The 23,606-nt window shown below is 35.6% G+C and overlaps 2 protein-coding genes and 1 pseudogene across 3 annotated transcripts; 2 read left to right on the top strand and 1 right to left on the bottom strand.

The window, feature by feature from the left end:
* Window positions 1–1,900: 1,900 nt before the first annotated feature.
* On the bottom strand, window positions 1,901–7,126 carry LOC147535278 (homeobox-leucine zipper protein ANTHOCYANINLESS 2-like; annotated as a pseudogene). The gene is made up of 9 exons (XR_015227204.1): window positions 6,208–7,126; window positions 5,868–6,079; window positions 5,666–5,783; window positions 4,870–5,571; window positions 4,558–4,659; window positions 4,267–4,476; window positions 3,254–3,431; window positions 2,566–2,936; window positions 1,901–2,386 (listed from the first exon to the last, which is right to left on the bottom strand). The product of XR_015227204.1 is annotated as a homeobox-leucine zipper protein ANTHOCYANINLESS 2-like (transcript).
* Window positions 7,127–13,957: 6,831 nt separating this feature from the next.
* On the top strand, window positions 13,958–15,770 carry LOC147535277 (large ribosomal subunit protein eL24-like). The gene is made up of 5 exons (XM_086651149.1): window positions 13,958–14,186; window positions 14,599–14,674; window positions 14,790–14,891; window positions 15,072–15,220; window positions 15,309–15,770. Exons 1-5 carry the CDS (start codon window positions 14,176–14,178, stop codon window positions 15,466–15,468), a joined length of 498 nt encoding a protein of 165 aa, XP_086507275.1. The 5' UTR covers window positions 13,958–14,175; the 3' UTR covers window positions 15,469–15,770.
* Window positions 15,771–16,562: 792 nt separating this feature from the next.
* Window positions 16,563–19,293, top strand: LOC147535276 (RHOMBOID-like protein 2). The gene is made up of 5 exons (XM_086649087.1): window positions 16,563–16,976; window positions 17,888–18,051; window positions 18,382–18,545; window positions 18,684–18,928; window positions 19,019–19,293. The coding sequence occupies exons 1-5, from the start codon at window positions 16,666–16,668 to the stop codon at window positions 19,128–19,130; spliced, it is 996 nt and encodes a 331-aa protein (XP_086505213.1). The 5' UTR covers window positions 16,563–16,665; the 3' UTR covers window positions 19,131–19,293.
* Window positions 19,294–23,606: the final 4,313 nt, after the last annotated feature.

Genomic DNA, 23,606 nt, shown 5'->3' with positions numbered 1-23,606 from the left:
GAGAGGCCCTAGATGAACACCCGCAAGTCTCCAACGTTACCCCCAATTATTTTTTCTAAAATATGAAAGAGAGGAATTTTTCAACTTATCCAACACGAGTTATTGATGGGTTACAAATAAACTAGAATACATGTAAATCTCAAATAGATTATGGGGACCATATAAATTATTAAAGGTTGAAAATGACTAAATATTAAATTATTTAGATTCGAATATAATTTTGATTTGGAGGGTTTACTATTGTTTAGATTATTTTTAGGGAGGTCAAGATTTATTCATTATCTAGACACCTCCTTTTGTGGACCCATATCTCTTTGTTGCATGAAAACCTCCAAGTACAATGTAAAAACATTCATTTTTATCAATTAAGCAATCTTTTTGAATGTTGTTTTTACAAAGCGAATATTAGAATTCTAGTCTCTCAGTGAAGAGATGTGCATGTGACTACTCAATCAAGGTAAATTTCACAAGATCGCTCTGTTCAAGTACTTTATTTTATAGATTATGAAACAATATTCGTTACATGATAAATACACGGATTTATCCAAAGTTTTTGAGTCTTAGAAAAGACACAATAAGTTTTAAAGCGTATCCTTCTCGAAAATAGTGAAGAGTGCTCCCTCTCAAAACGGACACTGTTTCTCTTCTTTTGACTGAAAACAGTCTGAACCTACCAATTCAGAGGGTGTTTCTAACTACGTGTAGTCAAACTAGATTTACTAAGTTAAAAGAGAAACAGGTGCGCGCCAGTAAAACCGTAGAGAGGCAGGTTTAGAACTTCCCAAAAGATTTCTCACATGATGAGTAGCTAAAATCCATGACTAACAAGAATAGCCAAGCAAAAAATGTGGAAAGAGTGGTCAAATAAGGTACAGTTGTAGAGGGATGAGGTGACCCAAGCTCTGATTTATTTTGGAGGATCCACAACAATGTTGGTTTACATTGAGATGGGCAGGCTATGGTTGTCTTGACTTCATGGCACTTTGTCTACACTCTCTTCAATAGACAAGTGGGCATTCATGATATTAGTAGAAACAAAACATTGTGAAATAAGATAAAGAGACAAATTCATGTGCACCTTTTCTATATTAAAGAAATTCACTATTTATCTGTGTGCTATGTTCCTTTTAACCTGTATGTTCCTTTTAACCTGAAACATATAGTCGACAGGCCGAATGCTGAAGTGACTGACTTTCAACCTATGATCGATCCTATTTTCGAGTCAAATAGCATTTTTCAACCAGCTAAGTACAATGACAACCACCAAGCGACAAAAACGCATGAACAGGGCCTATAGATTAGGCCTAGATGCGTGCTGTACAGCCAAATGAGTCCTCGACTTTCGAGAGAGGTAAAGGGGAGGGGCTACCTCATCCTGTTCCAACACTTTGAGGCTACGGGTGCCTCCTGCATTATAGTCTTAAAAATTTTGAAGAGTACGACTTGATCATAGTCTTCAATTCGGTTGCCTCACCGACTCGAGGCAAAAAAAAATTCTAAACATTGGAACTAAGGTGTTAAATAAAATGCAAACAAAATTAAAACTTGAATGAAGTTTAACTATTAAACCAACATAATCCCAAACATAAACAACAATTCAAACAAGTCTTGGTTAACTTAAAAACCAAACACAACAAACAAACAACAACTGTGAGGAGGACAAACCAAACTAGTACCTAATCTTTGAAAACTTCAAAGTTAAGCAACTAATTCAGTATTTCCTTCCTTATATTATTTCCTATGTTGGTTTTCTCCTTCTTGGAACACCTCGAGAGTCTACGAGTCAATTCCCGAACCACCACCACCTTTGCCCAGTTCTTTATACACTGGCCTAGTTTTTAACGGGCGGTTCGCTCTTGACTCAACTCCGGTTCTGTCCCAAGTCAGATATACCATTGTGTGTGCCTAATTAAATTAAAAAATAAATTAATTAAAACCCCAAAAAGTACTAGTTTATTCCAAGTGGATGTGAGATGACCTAATTTGGTCAGGTAAGAGCTGTCTTTATCTTCTGCACGGTGCAAGAAATCAGGTTATTGACCGTATCCACCGATTCCACAGTGAGTTTCGCTGTCGGCAAAGGATTCACCAATATCTGAAATGCTACCGTCAGTAATGACCCTCCAGTAGGTTTCAGCATAGTAACACCACCTCCACTGCCAGATGTGTCACCATCACCACCACCACCACCGTTGTCGACAATTTCCATGCCATCGGGTACAACAGAGAATCCAGAAGGAAGTAATGCCACATAAGCAGAATCTCCACCTCTCATCACAACATTCATAGCTGGTAAATCAACTGGTGCGTACACCATAAGTGCTCCTGCTGCATCTATGCAGGTCTCTTGTAATATCAGCATACTACTCTGGCTACCACCCATGGGCTGAAATGTAAATTATGTAAATAATGTGGTCAATTAGATATCACTTGCAAAAGAATGAGTAAACGAAATCTTCCGCGAGAATAGATGATAGTGAAACGGACCGTTAAGTATCTAGTCAATTACCTTAAGTTCGATTTTATAAAGTGAGTAATGCAAAGGAGAGGGTGAGAGAAACTTACGTTAGCACGAAGAAGAGAAACGGAATTCCCACTGTCTTGGCGGCCTTTAGGAATGTGAGTCATTAAATGCATAGGTCCACCATTGGATAAAATATCCCACTCGCTTCTCAACCGTTCATCTCTTAAGAAATCAAAGATCTTCTGGGGTGAAGCGGGCAACCAGACCGAAGTTGCAGCACTCAATACCACACCTGGTGGCTCACCGGGATTATCAATGCTCTTTCGGGTCATGACCCGAACATCCTCATCCACATTTCCTGCACCGAGCATGTTCCACTTATGGACTGTCGATGCGCATACTCCAGCACAGAAGTTATCAGTCATACGATGTGCCAGCTTCAACATGCTTTTCCATCCGGCCGGTGTAATACCTTCAACAAGAAGAATGAAAATCAGGGGTTGAACTGTAAATTTATATAGAAGGGACTAAGTTATTATATACCATCAAAATCAACTCTAAAAAGTCAACTTATATCTAGGTCCTTTTAAAGGAACTATTCGCAACCTAGTCCATCTACAGCTTGTGTTAGCCTGTTGACAATTCCATCACCACAGCCCCAAAATGAAATCATTATCACGCTAACCCGAACCAAGGCCGGGGTTAACCTGCATTTTTCTGTGCGAGATATTGTCTAAGTTAACCTACTAGTGGTTTCTATAGTGAAGATAATTAAGAAATGATAATTACCGATCATACCACCTTGCTCGTTTGTTAGTTTCGTCATTGGCACTCCAACAGACTCGCATTGCCTTTGAAGAGTTGCTAACCATCTTTGTGCCCCGAAACCCATACCCGTCTTCAGTAACGGTCGATAAATGCGGTGAATTCTTTCCTCTCCATACTCTGCATGTTCAATCCACGTAACCTGCGAAGATTTACAATTTGTTACTTACACCCACTGTGTCAACTACCTTATCCTACACTCACCAAATTCTACAAAAGTCAATGGTCAAAAGTCAAACTGCATGAAATAAAAAAAGACAAAAATGCCAACAAGTTTATTTGGCCTCACTCCTAATAGTCAACCTTACAATCTTTAAATGAATAGAGTGTACGCATAAAATATTATTAACCCATGAAACTATCAAATTTCTATATCCTAGCAATCTTAAGCAAATATATTTAGATAGCTTGTCAGCGGGAAACATGCTTATTTGTTGCATCTGAAACTATTAAAATGTAATTAACAATGAAATATTGGTTTAGAGTATATATAATATACACACATGACACCTTCACTTGGGAAAGAGCAAAAAAGTAGCGATTTGTACGGTCGAGAAACACATCGAGAAGTAAAACTTTATATTATAATATTTCAAAAAATTGAATCTGAAAGAAGATTGATAAAGCATCCCAGATTGGAATAGAAACATCAAAATATAAATTTATGAAATCGAAGTATAAGATAACAAGGCATTACCTAGATAGAGAAAGCTATGAAATTTAATGTGTTCGAGGTGCAGAAACACATACTAACTAGACGATTCTATCAATATTCAATTTGATTATAGATTAAGTACATCGATTTTGTTACTTAGTTTAAGTATATAAAAGTAATTTTTTGGTGCAGATATGAAGCAATAGTAGTATTGAAAACTAAGGATGATTATAAAAAGAACTTAATGTTAGTAAGAAAGCATCTCAGAGATATACGTGTAAATATGAATCGAATAGAAAAAAGAGGTTGATTTCGTCAATACCTTGGAGCACCCATTAGGCATATCTTGAACAATACAACCAGAAGGAAGCCTCCTACAGCTCCCCGGAGATGGGTTTGGGGTTTCATGGCTAAAGTCAGGGGATACATCAACTACTGCCCACACTCCTTCTGCATGTTGTTTGCAGAACCTAAGAAATTTGATCCGACGAACTGGGACTAACGGTGAGAGAACTTGAAGCTCGGCTTGCATCTATAAAATGAAGAAAACAATTTTAATGAAATTATACAAATAACTGAAAACAAGACTGTTAAATTTCTTATTTAAACTTACCACTTGAAGAGCACCATTTCGGGTTCCACCCATACCATTGGAGATCACATCAGTGGTAACAGCTCTCGCAATCATACAAGGAAACATTTCCACCCATCGGTTCTATGTAACAAAATTTCAAGAAAGATACACAAATTTTTATTAACTTGCATTAAAGTAGGAAAAAGAAAAGATTTCAAATTTGAAGCAGGCTATTAGGTAACACTCGTAACCTATCCAACCAAAATACGCAAATAAAACGATTAGTGATATACCTAAAATTATAAGACATGTACTTGAGAGTAGGACGAAAATGTGAGTTTTAGTACTTACAGCATCCATTAACGTCTCGACAAGAGTACCACTGTTAATAATCACGACTCCAGACTCTCTGGTTGCTTCACTGGCGAACCCACTCGGTTTTGGTCCAATGCAAGAAGGAAACATCCTGGCGTACTCTTCGACATTCAACTTTTCTTTTTGTCCAACCAAACCAGTAGGAACCCAAAGGGGCTCATTAGATTGTGCCATTCTCACTAATTCCTCCATGGCTGTTAAAGCAAGTTCTAAACACATTGATTTTTCAAGTGATCTGTCGAGTACCGTAACTCCGCCTGCTGCCCTTGATTGCGGTTGGACCGGTGGCATTGGCAATGAATTCGAAATACTACCATTAAAATCATTACTCATCAAATGATTTGGGTTCACATTGCCTAATCCACCAAAACCGTTCATACCCATACCAAGATCCAAATTTGAGCTACCCATCGACGAGGGCATTCCATTACCCATAGGTTGTAGGGGGCGACCTATGAACTTCCCAGATAGTGCACACACTCGCTCTAACTCCTCTTTAAGACGAGCATTTTCGACCCTAAGTTGTTGTTCTTCTCCTGACATTTCTCCTAAAACCGCAGGACCTCCACAGTTAGTACACAATGGGCTTCTCATGGCTTCCCTCATCGATATGTTTTCAGCACGAAGCTTATCGTTCTCTTGTCTAAGCATCGAATTCTCATGACGTTCGATTTGGGTCTGTTTCATTTAAAAAAAATATATATCATTTAGATTAAAACCCAAACAAAATTAATGAATCAAAAGAAATGGGTACTGAAAATTTCAATCTAACCTTCATCTGAGTTCGACGATTCTGGAACCAGAACTTCACTTGCCTAGTCTCCAAGTTAAGCCTTCGACTTAGTTCCAACCTTTGTTTCTCATCTGGATGTGGGCATTCTTTGAAAAGCCTACAAAAATAAAACAATCTATGAAGTTTTCATTTTAGTTATGATAGTATACAAACTTTAGAAATCGAAAATGAGAAATCTTACGCCTCGAGTTCTTGGATTTGCTGTGGAGTGTGGCGATGATATCTCTTCTTCCTTGGTGGTTTGTCACCTTCTTGTTCATCACCTGATCCAGCTTCACTTCCTGATCTACTTTCATAATCATCTTCTCTAGCTCTTACACCACCATAACTTGGCTCAATTTGATCACCAAATCGACTCACATCACCATTTTCTTCCTCCATCTTTGATCGTTGCTACCACAAAATAAAAAAATAAAAAAACCCAGATCAGTAAAAACATAGATATTAACATAGATTAGAAGTTAATAACAAAACAAGAACTGATAAATGAGATTATAAGTTAGAGAGAAAAAAGTGAATACAATAGCTAGAGAGAGGCCTGGAGAATTGAACATAGATTTAGTTATTCCACCAGGCATGTTGTTAGTTAAAGGGATATCTGTTAAAACTCTTCCACCACCAGAAGAAGTGTTCTGGAAAAAACCCCCAAAACTCATCACCTTCTCCTCTAAACTCCCTCTCTCTCTCTCTCTCTCTAAAACTTCTACAACTGCATTAAGTAGATTTAACACCTTCTACAGTTCTATACTCTCTTCAAAACAAATTAAACAAAATGGGTATCTCAGAAATCCCTTCTCAGATCAATCAAAAAGTTGAAGAGAGAGAGACAAACTGAACAGAACCCTTTACAGAAACACAGTCTCTCTCTCTCTATATATCTAGACTATAGAGAGAAAGGAAGAGAAAGAAAGGCAAGCGATCCAAAGACAGTGGTAGTAGTAGGCTTATTAGCAACTTCCCTCTGTCTGTCTCTCTCTAATGACTACTTTCTCTCTCTAGAAAATAACCCAAAAAGAGAAACCCTTATTGTAATAACGCCATTAAAGAGCGTAAAAATAGTTCTTTCCCCTTTCTTTTTATATTTCCTCTTCAGTTATTAAATATTATCTCTCCTTCTTCTTTTGCATGCTTGATTGACTCTACTACTACTTATCTTTTTTTCTTCCCCCCATAATCAAATCAGCTTTTCCCAATAAAAATGAGAAAACGAAAGGGCCCTCCCTCCCCTCTATATAACCTAAAAGGGGGAGAGATGATTGACAGAGAAGAAAAAAGAAGAAAGGGTTTTTAGTCAACTAAAAAGAAACCCTTTTCTTCTTCTCTTTTTGGTTTTATCTGTTTGTAAGGCTTCGAAGACTCCACATATCAATGTCGTGTTATCTTCTCAACCTTCTTACTCTCAAACAAAACACCCTTTTTTTCTCTCTCAAATCAAATCTCATGCACTATAAAAAGAATCAAAATTTTCAACCCCTTCCCATGGGTAAAAATGGAAAACCAATTTTTAGGGGTAATATCGTCATTTCATTTTTAGGGGTAATACCCCTTCCCACAAGGGTAAGATCGTCATTCAACATATCCGCGTGAGCCGTGTTGTTTTTAGGACAATTTATCGTCACGTTTGTCTTACCAATTATATAGTTTTTTTCTCGTTGCACCGTATTTAATAGTCATCTGATTACTTTACATGTCTCTCGTAAAAAGAGATTAAAAACGGTCATCTTCTTACTTATCATAGACAACCCGCAAATCTCTCACGTGAGATCTGTCTACGCTGAAATATTTTTACCCGTTTAACAACTTTTGAGAAAAAACAAATAAGTTTTCTTGCGAGAAAATAAAACATTAGATTGAGATTTGTAGATCTTTGTCATTTACTGGTATCTCATTAGGCAATCCTGTATGCACGAACCAATCATCTTCTGTACATACAGTATCTCACAGAAAGAAAATGGGGTCGTGTTGTCTGCGAATTCATGTTGTAGACAACTTTTGACCCATCTTTTCTTGTGAGAGCCGCCTTTAGATACACTTTTTTTTGTTTTTTATTTTTGATTTTTTCTTTCTAATTTAGTGAAAAAAAAACTCAAATAAGATAGAGAAAGAAAACAGCAATTTAGATCAGTGGATCTTTCTCACTTGTTTTCTTGTTCTTCTCCTCCCTCTCTATCTCAATATAAAAATGTTGGGATTTGTAGAAAATTGATTAAAAATAATAATAAAATATAAACAGATACAAAATCAAGAAAATAAAATAAAATGAAATAGTACTAGTAAGAAAGTTCCGTACTCTGTTGCTGACTATAGAGCAAATTTGAGCTTTTTATAAGTAACAAACAGTCAGTCAATGGCTTCCACCACTTTTTCAAACTCTTTCTCTCACTACAAAAAAAAACTCAACTTTTCTCACTCTATATCTCAAAAACCCAGTAATGTAACCGGAAAATTCACTGATTTCCGACCACTACCGGAATTTGATATTTTCTGGCAATAAAAATGAAAGCAACAGCTCTCTATTTATAATAACTCCGGACTCTCTCTCTCTCTAACAAGCATTGTTTCTAGAATCACCAAATGACGATTTTAACCTTTATACATTTGTTAGCTACTCTGGTTTTGTTGTGTAATTATGAACAGATCACTTACCCTCCTTTGTCTATACTATCTTGTATGATTATTTCATTGTCCGGCCGCAGAACACAGAAATATTTTAGGTCAAAATATTCACTTTGTTATCATTCTCTGATTTTTTTACTATTATAGAAGATTACATATTGGATAATTAATTATTACCCAAATATATGGCAAATTTCATTTACAGATCTGTTTATTATGTGATTATTTAATTTGTTTGTCCAAATAACTATTGTGTTGATAATCACAAACACAATCACAAATAAAATATTTAAATTTATTTTCATCTAAAAGATTTTAATTTACATAAAAAGATTGATAATCCGATATTTTTGATTCATTTTTAACTGTATTAATAGTTATGATTTATCAGATCAATTAGATAGATACGTTCATATTCCTAATCGCGTAAGTTAACTAAGGATCCTAATCAATTACGTCGGATACAATTTATCATCATGTACTTACGTTATTTGCCTCGGAAAATCTGTATGAAAACAAGATTATATCTTATTGATTTCTTGTTAATAAATTTTCTAAAATTATAAACTTTTGAGATTACTAAATAATTTTTACATGTTTGTATCTTGACATAATATATTAATATTCTTAGATCATGTCTTTCCCGCTGTAACGTTTTGTTCTTCATAGAAATATTTAGTTATTTCTTGTAAAATAAATAAATAAAAAGTTAGTAATCTTAAGAATTTTGGAAATTATAACTAACTTTTTAGTTGAATTAAAAAAAATCATGACTCATAACTATTGTTATATATTGAAAATTGCCATCCAGAGTGATCATAATTTTAATAATAAATATCATAATTTTAGCTTAGTCATTTATATGAACTCCTTAACAAGTATTGCATTTCAATTATTGATGGCATTATTTTCACTACCACTTTATAAATGTTACATTGTATTCATTCATTGTAGAAGTAATACTCAAATTTTGAATTAATAAACTATTAATTCATAATAATATAGCTAAAACTTAATTACTTTCTATAAGCTACATTCCTAAAATGTTACTACTTCACAAACATAGTTTTATTACACCATTATTTTGAAGGTAGTTGGCGGGACCATTAACACCCAAAAATTTAAGTGTTGAACTGTTGATGGCCCTAAGGCTTTAAGATGGATAAATTTAAAGATATTTGAGACAATTTAAACCCAAAATCTTTATATAAGGACTCAATTGATATTTCTACTAAAATTGGAGATCTCTCCAAACATGAGGTGACAACTAGAATTGGGGTATGGGGATTCATCTTCCTTATTTGGGCAATTGAATTTGACTTTGAGGGAAATAGAGATAAAGGTGAGGTGTGGATGTGTTAATTTAAGCTTAACATTTGTTAGTTGGAGATCATTTTTTGCTTAACGAGCAAGGTTTTTCTTGATTAAGTTTGGTCTAGTTCGGTCTGACACATTCAAATGATCTATTTAGAAGACGTGGGAATATCAATTACATTAAAATGTTGTCTTTTATTTGAAATATATGACGCACATAAGTGAATCACGGCTTTAACATGTAAAACTCTAGTTCACGATATTTCATTACGGTAGAGAATAGTATATTTATAAAAATTTAAACAAATTGATTAAATACGTTTAATTTTAATAAACTAGTTTACAAACTTAAAAATGTGTGTCCCTCTATACATTTATGTTTGTGGATCATATGTTATAATTCCATAGAGAGAGAGGAAGGGGAATGGTGACAGTCGAAGTTAGTAGTGAAGGTGTTGCGAAAATTGATAGTAAAGGTGTATTCGCAGTTGAAGGTGGTGGTGTGAAGGGGTGATGGAAGAAGAAAATGAGAAACATTCAGAGTTGGTATTGTTTGGAGGAAACAAAAGATTACAAAAAGAATTTGTTTTCACCCAAAGTTTTAGATCTCGAAAATTTTGTTTATTCCCTTGAATATCAACCATGGAAATTCAATCTTTGTGACAAAAAAAACGATGGAGTGGGAAGGTAATAATTAAAGATGAATTGATTGCTTGCTCTCATCCAACCACTTTATATCAAAAAAAAGATTGTGGAACCGCTTAAAACTCCAATTATTAATATTCGGACTGTCTTCGGAAATGAAATGATATATTTTGAAGTAAATATCGAATTATAACTATACGTTTTCAAATTCTCAATAACTGCAATATGAATAAAGTAGTTAAAGTACTATATATATTGATGTAGAATAAAAACGAACGTTGTCTGGAGTCGCATAAAGGAAGTGGGTTACAAATCTATTGGTTTCATTTTGCCTATTTTTCTCACGCATAGTGTGATTTGCAAGGGTTCCAATGATAAATCGAAAGTCGGTGAAAACATTAAATTGATATATAAATTAGGGGATTTTTTGCATTACTCGTTTTCGCTTACATTTAGAGATGTTTTTTCTTTTGCTTAACAATTGTATTGAATGGTTTTGTAATAACTATCGTAGTTAATATCTAAAAAATTTGTTAATTTCCACGAGTTAGTATTCATGAAAAGAATGACACAAATCGAGATATCTTATTCAAGGTTGGTTATAGAATAAATGACTTTTACCTAAGCCACGTGGAACGATTTGAATTTTTTTTACTCTGGATTTACATTTCCTTTGTCAAATTATTGTGATTTATTAATGTTAAATGTTAGATAAATATTATTAATGTAGTTGAAAAAGAAATGGATATAAGATAGGAAAAGACAAGTATGAAAAATGAAGATTCGTCGACAAAACATTTGTAATGATAGCATACCGTCGAAGGAAAATGAGAGATCGAACAAAGAAAGATAGGAAAAGCAATAAAGATATGGTTATCGTATTTTAAGTGCAAAAGTGATGTATCCATAAATTCCAAATTCATCTGTAAATTAAGGTCACTCGGGAAAACAAGAAAATATTGAAAGTAAATTTTTTTGAATTAAATTATATTTATTTTTTTGTCTGCACCCCCTTTCCCTCATTCTTTCTCTACTCCGGCAATGGTCGCCGAAAACAACCATTGTCGGTGATCTTTAATTTTTTATAACTTTCGTTCCTCGTCTTCACCAACTACCACCATACCACCTCCTTCGACCAACTATCATCTCTCCTCCTTTTCTTCTTCAATCTCCTTTCTCTTCCCCCCTCCAGTCCTTATCCACTCCAACTAAGAAGATGACCTCTTTCGGCTTAAATTACATTTGATTTCAGAGAACCCCCAAACTAGTTGGAGAATTTTCCAAACCAGAGTATTGATTACAGGAATTTCTCTAAAATTAGATCGGTTTTTGGCGAAGGAGATCATCCACTTTCGTTGGAACAGAGAGATAAGAGAGAGAAAGGAGAAAGAAAGAGGAGCAGAGTGAAAAGAAAGATAAATGGAGATAGCGGCGGTGAGAGAAGAGGAGGAAGAAGAACTGAAAGCGAAAGTGTGGTGGTGGTTGCGGGCATAATTGGTAGTCTGGAGATAAGGAAGATAAGAAATTATTGTCCTGGAAAATGTAACAACCACCATGACCACCTCCTTCGACCAACCATCATCTTTCCTCCTTCTCTTCCTCAATCCCCTTTCTCTTCCCCCCTCCTTATCCTGTTATCCATTCCAACTAAAAAGAAGGTCCCTTTCGGCGAAAACTATTTTTGATTTCGGAGAACCCCCAAACTAGTTGGAGAATTTCTCTCCAAACCAAAGTATTGATTACGGGAATTTATCTAAAGTTGGATCGGTTTCTGGCAAAGGAGATCCTCCACTTTAGTTGGAAGAGAGAGATAAGAGAGAGAAAAGAAGAAAGAAAGAGGAGGAGAGTGAGAAGAAAGATAAATAGAGATAGCGGCGGTGAGAGAAGAGGAAGAAGAAAAAATAAAAGAAAAAGTGTGGTGACGGTGGCGGGCAAGGCCGGCCCTAGTATATCCGGGGCCCCAAGCGAAACCAAAAATTGGGCCACTTATACAATGGATATTAGAAAAAAATTAAGCAAAATTTAAACAATGCAAATGGTAGGAATCAAACCCTTGACCTTTCATTTATGATCTAAACCCTTTACCACCAAACTACAACTTAAATTGTGTTTGAAATTGATTTAAAATATAATTAATTTTTCGAAAATTACATACAAAATATGAAACATGAAACCCTTGATTATTTGGGGCCCAAAACGACCGCTTTGGTGGCTTTGGTCACGGGCCACCCCTGCGGGCAGAATTGGTATGATGGAGATAAGGAAGATAGGAAATTACTGTCTTAAAAAAATTCCTTTTGAACAGTTTATATTTTATAAAATCTGATAAAATTCACCATTTTCATAAAAAATTCTTTTTTCTCTGACCTCAATGAAAAAGTTTATACTCGTTATAGTTTTTGGGCCAGCAGATTGTTCCAGGTTTCCAGCCACTATCAAGTATCAACCTAGGTTTTTATTCTTTCATCAAAAAAAAAAAAACCTAGGTTTTTATTGACAAAATGTGGATCCCACGGTATGGGTTGGGTGGAGTTGAGTTTGGTCCACAAAGTATGAATAGTTCCCTGAATTATTTGGAAATTTTACAATGCCACAACTCTAGTCAAAAAATAAACGGATAATTTTGCAATTTTCGAGTTGGATATTTGGAAGATTTATAGTCAAAAGTAGGTCTTATTTGTTGACATCGGCGTAGATAAAAATAATGATTAATTGTTTTCAGTTGATAGTTGTGAGTTTTTTCTTTTGTTGAAAGTGACAGGTGTGAGTTCATGTGAACTTTCTCATTTACTGTTAATTTTCTCATATTTGAAGTAGTTAGGCGATCATTTGCTTTAGAAATTGATTACTATCTACGTTATTCATTACGAGACACTATTGCATCATCAATATATGAAAAACACGATAATCGTCTAAATTAAATAAATAATTAAAAGAGTCTAAAATCCAACAGCATAGAATCTAAAGCCTGATCAACTTATTGTTATTAATATCATAATCACCCAAATTCAATAACTATTGATTTCACCTCCTTGCAAGACAAATTTTACTTTTAAAACTATGTACATTATGGAATATATTGTGACATACGTTTCGTTTAATGAGACGGGAATGGAACATCGGATCTTCAGTTAATATTGGTGAATGTGAAAACATTCAATATCAAAACAACTTAGGCTTAAAAAATGAAATGTTTGAAGTTGAGATCATTAAATCGAGATCTACACATAGAGACTGGTATTCATCATTGATCTCATTAAAACTTCATACTGTATATGAATAAATGGTTTATGAATGAGAGCATGAGCATCTGAATAGTACTACTTCAAATAAATGCCATTAACTATAAACAATTTTACCAATATAAATGTAGTAAATGGTAATGTTATAACCTCTTTATGATATAAACCCTAGAATTAGAAATAGGAACAAGAAAGATAAATTTGAAACCAACATTCAATAATGTTGCAATTAGATGTATTTACTACTCCATAGTTGGTATGAAGGAAGCATGTGGATGCTTCATATTATTGTTGCCTTTAAAAATATTCTGTGGGAAGTTTTAAAGCCACCACAAAAGTCATAGGCCTCTTGAACTTAGTGGCGCCACATGGTATGTTCTAAAGGCGCCTCTTTTATAATCCTCACTGTAGGGGGAGCCTATAGTAAAAGTGACTATATGCCCATTTATTGCCATCCATAATTTGGCCCATGCAACAAAAGATGGCATTTTAGTAGTTTCATTTGAATAAAATGGTATTTTCGTTGTTTGGAACCCTAAATCCCTAATTTTTTCTTGCGGTATTTAGGGTTTCAGTTTCTTGTTTACGTTGAGGGAGAGAGAGAAAGAGAGAGAGAGAGAGAAGAACTTGGAGGAGAAAAGAGAAGGGAGGTGACTAGGAGCAGGAGCAGCCATGGTTCTAAAGTAAGCACTTGTAAATTATCTTATTGATGTCTGATATTATTTGTTAGATCTTAATCTTCAACAATTGGAAAGAACCACGATATATTGAACTAGGGTTTCTTTTTCTAGGGGGTTTAATTCTTCATAACATTCATTTAGAAAATGTGACCGGGTGAAAATGGCGGAATGGGTTTTGTAGGCGAGATCTTATTTTCTAAGATGCTGGTAGATTAGTATTTTCTTGACCTTGTTATACATTTATAAACTTTGAAAAGCTATAAATTTAGGGTTTTGTTGTATATGCTGCTGACCTCATCTAGCTTTCTTGCTCAATAGAATGTGTGATTTAAGGGATCTTAATTAATTGGTAATTTCATTGGTTAATCGCTAAGTAATGGCGCTTATATACAGAATATGTTGTGGTTGATTTCAGGACTGAACTTTGCCGATTCAGTGGTGCAAAGATATACCCTGGTAGGGGTATTAGATTTATCCGAAGTGATTCACAGGTAACTTTTTTTTGCATAAATTTATCATAATGTGATCATTGATGCTGAATTTCGAACTACTTCATTTATTTGTGTTTGTCTTGTTTGCTTACGAATATACTGGAATTGAGTTTAGGTGTTCCTCTTTGTCAACTCAAAATGCAAGAGGTATTTCCACAATAAGCTGAAGCCATCAAAGCTAACCTGGACAGCCATGTACAGGAAGCAACATAAGAAGGTAAATCACTCTTTTGAATCAACATATTTTACTTTTATCAGATTATGAAACAATTTCCCTCTACATTCTTATCGATTCGCAACACATACTTGGGTTGGAGCGAGGTGCATATTATGTTATCATCCATCTTGTGAAGAATTCTTGTTCTTATTGGTTTTTTTTACTTTAAACAAATTGCAGGATATTGCAGCAGAGGCCGTAAAGAAGAGGCGTCGTGCCACCAAGAAACCTTACTCTAGGTCCATTGTTGGTGCAACTTTGGAGGTTATACAAAAGAGAAGAACTGAGAAGACAGAAGTTCGAGACGCAGCTCGTGAAGCTGCTCTCCGGTATGAACTTTCCCCATTTTTAACCTTCTCTTGTTATATCAGGGTTTTGGTGGCTGATATTATGTTTTTAAATTGTGTTTATTATTAGTGAAATCAAGGAGAGAATCAAGAAAACTAAGGATGAGAAGAAGGCTAAGAAAGCCGAGGTAGCTGCCAAGACACAAAAGTCTCAGGGTAAGGGTAGCCTTCCCAAAGGTGGTGGTGCAAGCAAAGGTCCCAAGATTGGTGGTGGTGGCGGAAAGCGCTGAGTAACTCTAGTTTCTTGTTCTTTTTTTTTTTCCTTCCGAGGATCGGTAATACTAGGAATTTTGTGTGTTTGGCTAGACCAAGTGTTATTTTGATGTTTTCTTTTCTAAACTTCATTTCGAATATACATTGAATCGTATCAGCAAGGGTTCATATTTGTGATGTATTTCTTGACCTCTTACCTCATTACCAAGTCATATCAATGTGCCCTGAGATGAATTAATTCTATTTGTTATTTGAAAAAAATCCGATGCCCAATGGCTCTTCTATCTGTATTAAGATACGGACGTATAGTAGTTGGTGGCACGTCCCACCCTCAGAATTTTATATTAACCTAAGAGTTGATATCCCTTTTCAACAAAAAAATGAGTTGATAACGGCTTTGAACAGAAGTCCATGGAACCAATTATTATGTTCTCCCCACAAAAGCTCAACCACCAATATCAAATGTTTCAGATAGAATCCGAAACTGATCATAATCGAGTTATTTATACAAAGACGTCTTGTACATGAAGAACACTATGTCGAGTTCTTAAGTATAACACCGACACAAGTATTCTGGAAAACCACGTTTATTTGTAGGTGTATTTTTTATATGGGACTAAATTGAGGAGACAAATCTTTCAACAAAAAAGAAATTGAGACAAATGCGTTAGACCATCAACAAAATCTTAGGGCTATAATGGTCATAAACGTGATGTATTTCTAGGTTTTCAGGTACAATATGTGGGAGAGTAAAGATCTTCATGTAAGTGTCAACATTTGGTTACTGGTTTAAAGTGTTGACCTATACCCCAAAAGTTCTTCGAGATTTCGAGTTCGATCCCCAGATGAAGTGGATTATTTGGGTTGTTGAATTTGAGATTATTAAGGTATAAATAATCTCAAATTTAGTTGTGCTTTAGGCCTGTTTTTGTTAAATTTGATGTATCAACACTATTATAATGACTATACTACACCGTAGTGACGTAGTCAATTTAAAAAAAAGAAAAAAAATCTACATGTAAATAAAATATCCAAAAGAGATCCAAATATTAATTAAAATTAATTTGATAACTCCCTGTAAGTCTTTGCCGACTACCTTGTACTCCACTCTTTTCTTCAGTTATTTGCTTTATAAGAAAAGAAAAGAAACCAACCCATCAGCCATCTTTAGTTTAGAGAGAGAAAGTTCATTTCTAGAGAGAGAGAGAGAGAAAATGGATGTAGAGAGAGGAGAATCAAAGAACAGAGGACCATCAGCATACAACAACATCTACCCACACTCAGCAACTTCACATACATCAGCATCATCTTCATATTTTCAAGAGACTTCAGAGAAAGGATGGACTTCATGGTTGATTCCAGTATTTGTTGTGGCTAATGTTATTATGTTCATAGTTTCTATGTATATAAATGATTGCCCTAGGAACAATTTATCAGGTGAACGCCACTGTGTTGCTAGGTCCTTGGGAAGATTTTCATTTCAACCCTTGAGAGAGAATCCCCTTTTTGGTCCATCTTCTGCTACGTATGTCATTATTCCTTAATACCTATTTCTCTAATTTTTGTTTTCTTAGGTTTTGATTGTTCAATTTATTGAGTTTGGGTATGTGGGTTTTTTATTTTTAGAGGTTTTTTTGAAATGGGGTGATTGATGTTAGTTAGGGTTCAAAATTCTGCTCTTTGATTCTTATATGTCATATGATTTTGGTATAGATTAGATTGGTAATCTTGCTTGACCATGAAACTATGAGCATTGACTAATTAATATTTGTAGTTAACTTTTGTGCTAATTTTAGTATGGTTATTGACTTAGTTTTCTTATTTAGTGTTGAGATAAGTGTGTAGTACGTGATATATGTTGCGGATCGAGATGACGAGATCCGACGAACAAGAAGAGTTTAAGATACTTGAAGATATTCCAAGATATATGAAGAATGGTTGAATGAAAATCTGAGATTGTGTATTTATATTCTTGTTTTGATTTTGGTGACTACACTCACATTGTTATAGAAGAAGAAATTTTGATAATTCGTTGACTACATCCCATTCTATAGGGCATTCTTTTGGCTAATTTCAATATTGGTCTTGGCTTATTTCTTGTTTTTCTCTAGGATTTAATTGAAACATTGTCCTATTTCGCTTATACGATTTACAGGTTATCTCAATTGTAGTCATTACGGGTTGACGATCCAAAAGAGATTTCTATGTTTTGTTACCATGGACCTTTAGTTCAAATTTAAGTCCATTGCTTTCCTTGGAGAAGCTCCACTGGAGCTTTTGTAATTGATTTAGGTCTAGGCATCGCTGTGACACTTTCATATAATTCGTTTCAAAATGCTAGTTCTATTTTTTTTAAAGACGTACTTATTCTAAGAACACTATTGCTTCAGAAATCAATGCTGATTGTCTCTAATTTCTCACCACAAACCTTCACAGATTGGACAAGTTGGGTGCTCTTGAGTGGAACAAAGTAGTTCATGGGCATCAAGGTTGGAGGCTTTTCTCTTGCATGTGGTTGCATGCGGGTATCGTTCATCTGGTTGCGAACATGTTGAGTCTCTTTATCATTGGAATTCGTCTCGAACAACAATTTGGCTTTAGTAAGTTTTTCTATTTCCCATTTCAATTGTTGATTATCTTCTTTTACTAGAATGAGAATGGGAACGGAAAAACAAAAAGGAAAGAGAATTCTATAATCACTTAGTGGTTACTCGGTTTCCTACTCAATGCACTAATGGCACAGTTTTGACTTTCGAGTTTGAATCATTGAGGTCTAAAACAAATATTCAGAAAAAGAAAGTATATAGTCAGGATGACAAGATTCGGGCACAAAACATTTCTCAAAAAGATAAACTTATCTCGTTGATCCAAATTTTGTGTTTGTAATAATTTCATTAGCAATTAACACCCATATTGGGCCTCTATTGCAGTATTGGTTGGGATAACTTATCTCGTGTCTGGGTTCGGTGGAAGCATACTTTCTACTCTTTTTATCAGAAACAATATCTCAGTTGGTGCCTCTGGTGCTCTGTTTGGACTTCTCGGAGCAATGCTTTCAGAACTCATCACAAACTGGAGTATTTATGCCAATAAGGTAACTTCTAACTATACCTGATTCCGAGGTTACACCCGTGTTCCAAACTCGAACAATCCTTTTCTTCAATATACATTAACATAAACTTGAACTGCGATTACCACGTTTTGACAACCCCTTATACTCTCCATCCTCTAGCTTGCTGCTTTGTTTACGCTCGTGTTCATCATTCTCATCAACTTAGCTGTTGGACTACTGCCTCATGTTGATAATTTTGCACATATTGGTGGGTTCTTGACGGGGTTTCTTCTCGGATTTGTTTTGCTAATTCGACCCCAATTCGGTTGGATCCAAAACCATCCTTCTGGTGTTCGTGGAAAATCTAAATACAAGATCTGTCAATACGTACTCGCTATTCTTGCTCTTGTTTTGCTGATTGTTGGGTAAGCTATACTATCAAAGCCTAAACCCCTTTATTCAATAGTTTTAACTATCATTTCTTATTTCCTCACTCTTCCGTTTCGAACTTGCAGATTAACAATGGGTCTTGTGATGCTATTCCGAGGGGAAAATGGAAACGATCATTGTAGTTGGTGTCATTATCTTAGCTGTGTGAAGACCTCGAGATGGAAGTGCAATAATTGATCGATACGAAGTTCTTCCAGACGTGGGTTTTCTCCGGCTGTGTAAATCAATAGGGTTCCTATTTTCTTATTCTTCTATGTTATATTCTTTCATTTGTGATGTTTACATGTTGTACTTGAAACTAATACACAATAGAATGATTCTATTGTTTTGGGGTTCTTAAGTTGTTTTGGCCATTTTTTTAGCATTTTGATTTGAAAACTACCATAAAAATGACTTTTTTCTTAAGAAGGAAAACTTTTACTAGGTGGAAGATATAAAAACAGTATAGCCAAATCAAGTCGTTTCAGTTGACTGATTATTATTTCCTTGAAATCGGATTATTGTAGAAACCAGGGTACAAAAATAAGATTCATGTTGCAGAAAATGGAGTCCGAGTGGTCTGACACGTCTGTGTTAGGAAAAATAACCTAATTAACTTGTTCAGTAATATGAAGATAAACGATGCGAAAGTAAAAGTAGAGACACCAAGATTATTTAACGTGGCAAAAAAACCCCTCCAAACTAGAAGGTAAAAAACCACGGGACCTAGTCCAGAAATCTTCCACTATAATTAAATAATGGGTTACACAATTCTTCAAGATGTGTAGAAACACTCTTGGACAACTCTTCACCAAACCTATGGTGGATAAACTGAACAAAGAAACAAAGAAATAAAATCTCTTACTCCTTAGGAATTTGAACAAATCCTAGATTACTAAAGGTTGAAGAAGATAACCACAAACTAAATTGCTTCACAAGATTAATAATCTTCTTTTCTTCAAACCAATATTTTGCTCTTTCAATCTCTCTTGAAAGAACCACTTCAGAAATCTCTCTTTCTCTGACTTCTCTTTGTTCTGGAAGTTGTTGTGTATAATCTCTTCCCTTTCATTCCCTATTTATAATAATAAATAAGGAGGTTTACCAATAGAAATAGGAATTCCTTTTTAGGCTTGAAAAAATAGAAGTTTCTATTTTTTCCCCAAACAAGGAATAAGGGAAATCCTATTCCAACTAGGAGTCCTTTAATTATAAGGAGGGACCCCAACAAACTCCCCCTCCCGACTTATGAAGAGGGACCTACCACCCCCAAACCTGCAACACTGCTACATAGCTCATGTTTGCCTTTGGGTAATGGTTTTGTCATCATATCTGAACCATTGTCTTCAGTATGGATTTTCTCGATCTTCAACACCTTTTCTTCAAGAACATCTTGGATCCACTGGTATCTCACATTTATATGCTTGGACTTGGAATGGAAACTAGAATTCTTACTGAGGTGGATGGCACTCTGACTGTCGCAATGAATAACATAATTATCTTGTTTCATACCAAGTTCTTCTAACAGTCTCTTCATCCATAACATCTCCTTGCAACATTCTGTAATGGCAATATATTCTGCCTCTGTAGTAGATAAAGCTACACACTTTTGTAATTTAGATTGCCATGACACTGCTCCCCCTGAAAGTGTAAATAAGTAGCCTGATGTGGACCTTTTAGAGTCTACATCTCCTGCCATGTCTGCATCTGTGTAACCGACTAATACTGGCTTATCATTACCAAAACATATACGAGCTTTAGACGTACCTCTAAGATACTTCAGAATCCACTTCACTGCTAACCAATGCTCTTTGCCTGGATTAGCAAGAAATCTGCTTACTACTCCAACTGCAAATGCAATGTCCGGTCTTGTACACACCATTGCATACATCAAGCTTCCTACAGCTGAAGCATAAGGAATTTTCTCCATTTCTTCTTTCTCACTTCTAGTTGATGGACACTGATCACGAGTCAACTTGAAGTGACTGGCTAATGGACAACTCACTGGTTTTGTCTTGTCCATATTGAACCTTTCTAGAACCTTCTCAATGTATCTTTCTTGTGATAGCCAAAGTTTTCCAGCTTTCCTATCACGAGAGATATGCATGCCAAGAATTTGTTTTGCTGGACCCAAGTCTTTCATATCGAAATACTTGTTTAGTTCCTTCTTTAACCTGCTAATTTTATTAGCATCCTGACCAACAATCAACATATCATCAACATAAAGTAGAAGTATAATCAAATCTCCATCAGGAAATTTATGAACGAAAACACAATGATCTGAAGCCGTCCTGTGATACCCTTGATCCTTCATGAATGATTCAAACTTTTTGTACCACTGTCTTGGTGCTTGTTTCAGCCCATATAAACTCTTCTCTAACTTACAAACCAAGTGTTTCTTACCTTTAACTTCAAACCCAGTTGGTTGTTCCATATACACATCTTCCTCCAAGTCACCATGAAGGAAAGCGGTCTTGACATCTAGTTGTTCAATTTCTAGGTTCATACTTGCAGCCAATCCCAATACTAACCGTATCGAGGACATCTTCACCACCGGAGAGAAAATCTCATCAAAATCAATACCCTTCTTCTGCCCAAATCCTTTCACCACTAGGCGTGCCTTATACCGTGGTTGTGAATTTCTTTCTTCGGTTTTGATTTTGAAAACCCACTTATTTTTAAGAATTTTCTTATTCTTAGGTTTTTCAACCAACTTAAAAGTGTTGTTCTTATGCAATGATTCAATCTCATCTTGCATAGCTTTCAACCACTCCTTCTTGTGTTCATCATCTATGGCTTCTTCATAACACTGTGGTTCTCCACTATCTGTAACCATCACATACTCGTGTGGAGGATACTTGGTAGATGGTGCTCTATCTCTAGTCGATCTTCTCAATTCAGCTGGTGGTTCATGTTGAACTTCCATTTCCTGCTCAACATCATCACCCATAGGAACATCTTCATGAGCTTCATCTTCATGATTTTGTTCTTCACCTGCATTATCATGCATAACCTTAGAAGAGATATGTGGATCTAGATCAATGAGATCATTACTATGATTCTCATGCTTCTCAACTTTCCCAAAGTCCTCAATAGTTTGATTTTCAAGAAATACCACATCTCTACTTCTAATAATCTTCTTATCGACTGGATCCCATAACCTGTATCCGAACTTCTCATCTGCATACCCTAAAAAGATGCATTGCTTGGCTTTATCATCAAGCTTTGCTCTTTGATCTTTAGGTATATGCACAAAAGCCCTGCAACCAAACACCCTTAAGTGTTCATAACTGACTTCTTTCCCAGCCCACACTCTCTCAGCTACATCTCCATCTAATGGTGCTGAAGGTGATAAATTAATCAGATAACATGCAGTACGCATTGCTTCACCCCAGAAGCTTTTAGGCAGCTTTGCTTCTGAGAGCATACATCTGATCCTCTCCATAATCGTGCGGTTCATGCGTTCTGCTACACCATTTTGTTGTGGGGTTTTGGGAACTGTCTGTTCATGTCGAATACCATGGGTTTTGCAATACTCTTCAAACGACCCGATGTATTCTCCTCCATTGTCAGTGCGAATGCACTTCAATGATTTTCCTGTCTCCCGTTCTACCATGTTGTGGAAATTCTTGAAAACTGCAAGTACCTGATCTTTGGTCTTTATGGCATATGCCCAAACTTTCTTGGAAGCATCATCTATAAAAGTAACAAAATACAAAGCACCACCAAGTGTTTTGACCTTTAAAGGTCCACAAACGTCAGAATAAACAAGCTCCAAAACACTGGATTTTCTTTCAGATGCATTCCTTTGAAAGGATACTCTATGTTGCTTTCCTACTAAACAATGAGAACAAGTGTTTAAATTTATACCTTTTACGTTCGGTAAGTCTTGTCGTTTAGCAAGGATTTGAAGTCCTTTCTCGCTCATGTGCCCGAGTCTTCTATGCCAAAGATCAGTGGAAGAATCTTTTTCAACTGCATTCAATTCTCCTTTACACAGTTTTACTTGAGTTCTGTATAAAGTACAACACTTCTTCCCTCTTGCTATCACCATTGACCCTTTTGTGAGCTTCCACTTTCCATCACCAAAGTGACTGTGGTACCCTTCATCATCTAATACTCCGGTAGAGATTAGGTTATATTGAAGATCTGGTATATGCCTCACATTCTTAAGAATCAATGTACTCCCTGTGCTCGTCTCAATTTTCACTTCTCCAATTCCTACGATTTTTGAGAAACCTAAGTTTCCCATCCTCACTTTGCCAAGGTCACCAGTTCTGTAAGAGTTAAAGAAATCCTTACATGGAATAGCATGATACGAAGCACCTGAGTCAACCAACCATGTCGTTTCTGGTTCTGACTCAGCCATACTTAAGCAAGTCTCTTCACAACCTGAGAGTAAGATAATGTCATCACCTGAGGCAACTGCCGCAACATTATCTTGTTTTTCATCATCCTTTTTATTTTCCTTCTTTGGGTTCCTGCAATCACTCTTGTAATGACCCATTTTTCCACAACCAAAACATCTAACTTCTTTCTTTGGTTTTGATCTCCCCCTTGACTTATCACGGTTATGAGGTTTTCTACTTTTACCTCTCCCCCGTCTTTCTGTAACAAGTGCCTCTGAATGAGACTCATCTGACGATGATTTCCTTCTAGTTTCTTCATTCAACA

Source organism: Eschscholzia californica, unplaced genomic scaffold, assembly GCF_041429995.1.
Source record: "Eschscholzia californica isolate CP2 unplaced genomic scaffold, dmEscCali1.0.p SCAF_6, whole genome shotgun sequence".
In the NCBI taxonomy this organism is placed as follows: Eukaryota; Viridiplantae; Streptophyta; class Magnoliopsida; order Ranunculales; family Papaveraceae; genus Eschscholzia; species Eschscholzia californica.
This window is presented reverse-complemented; position numbering and strand designations above follow the sequence as displayed.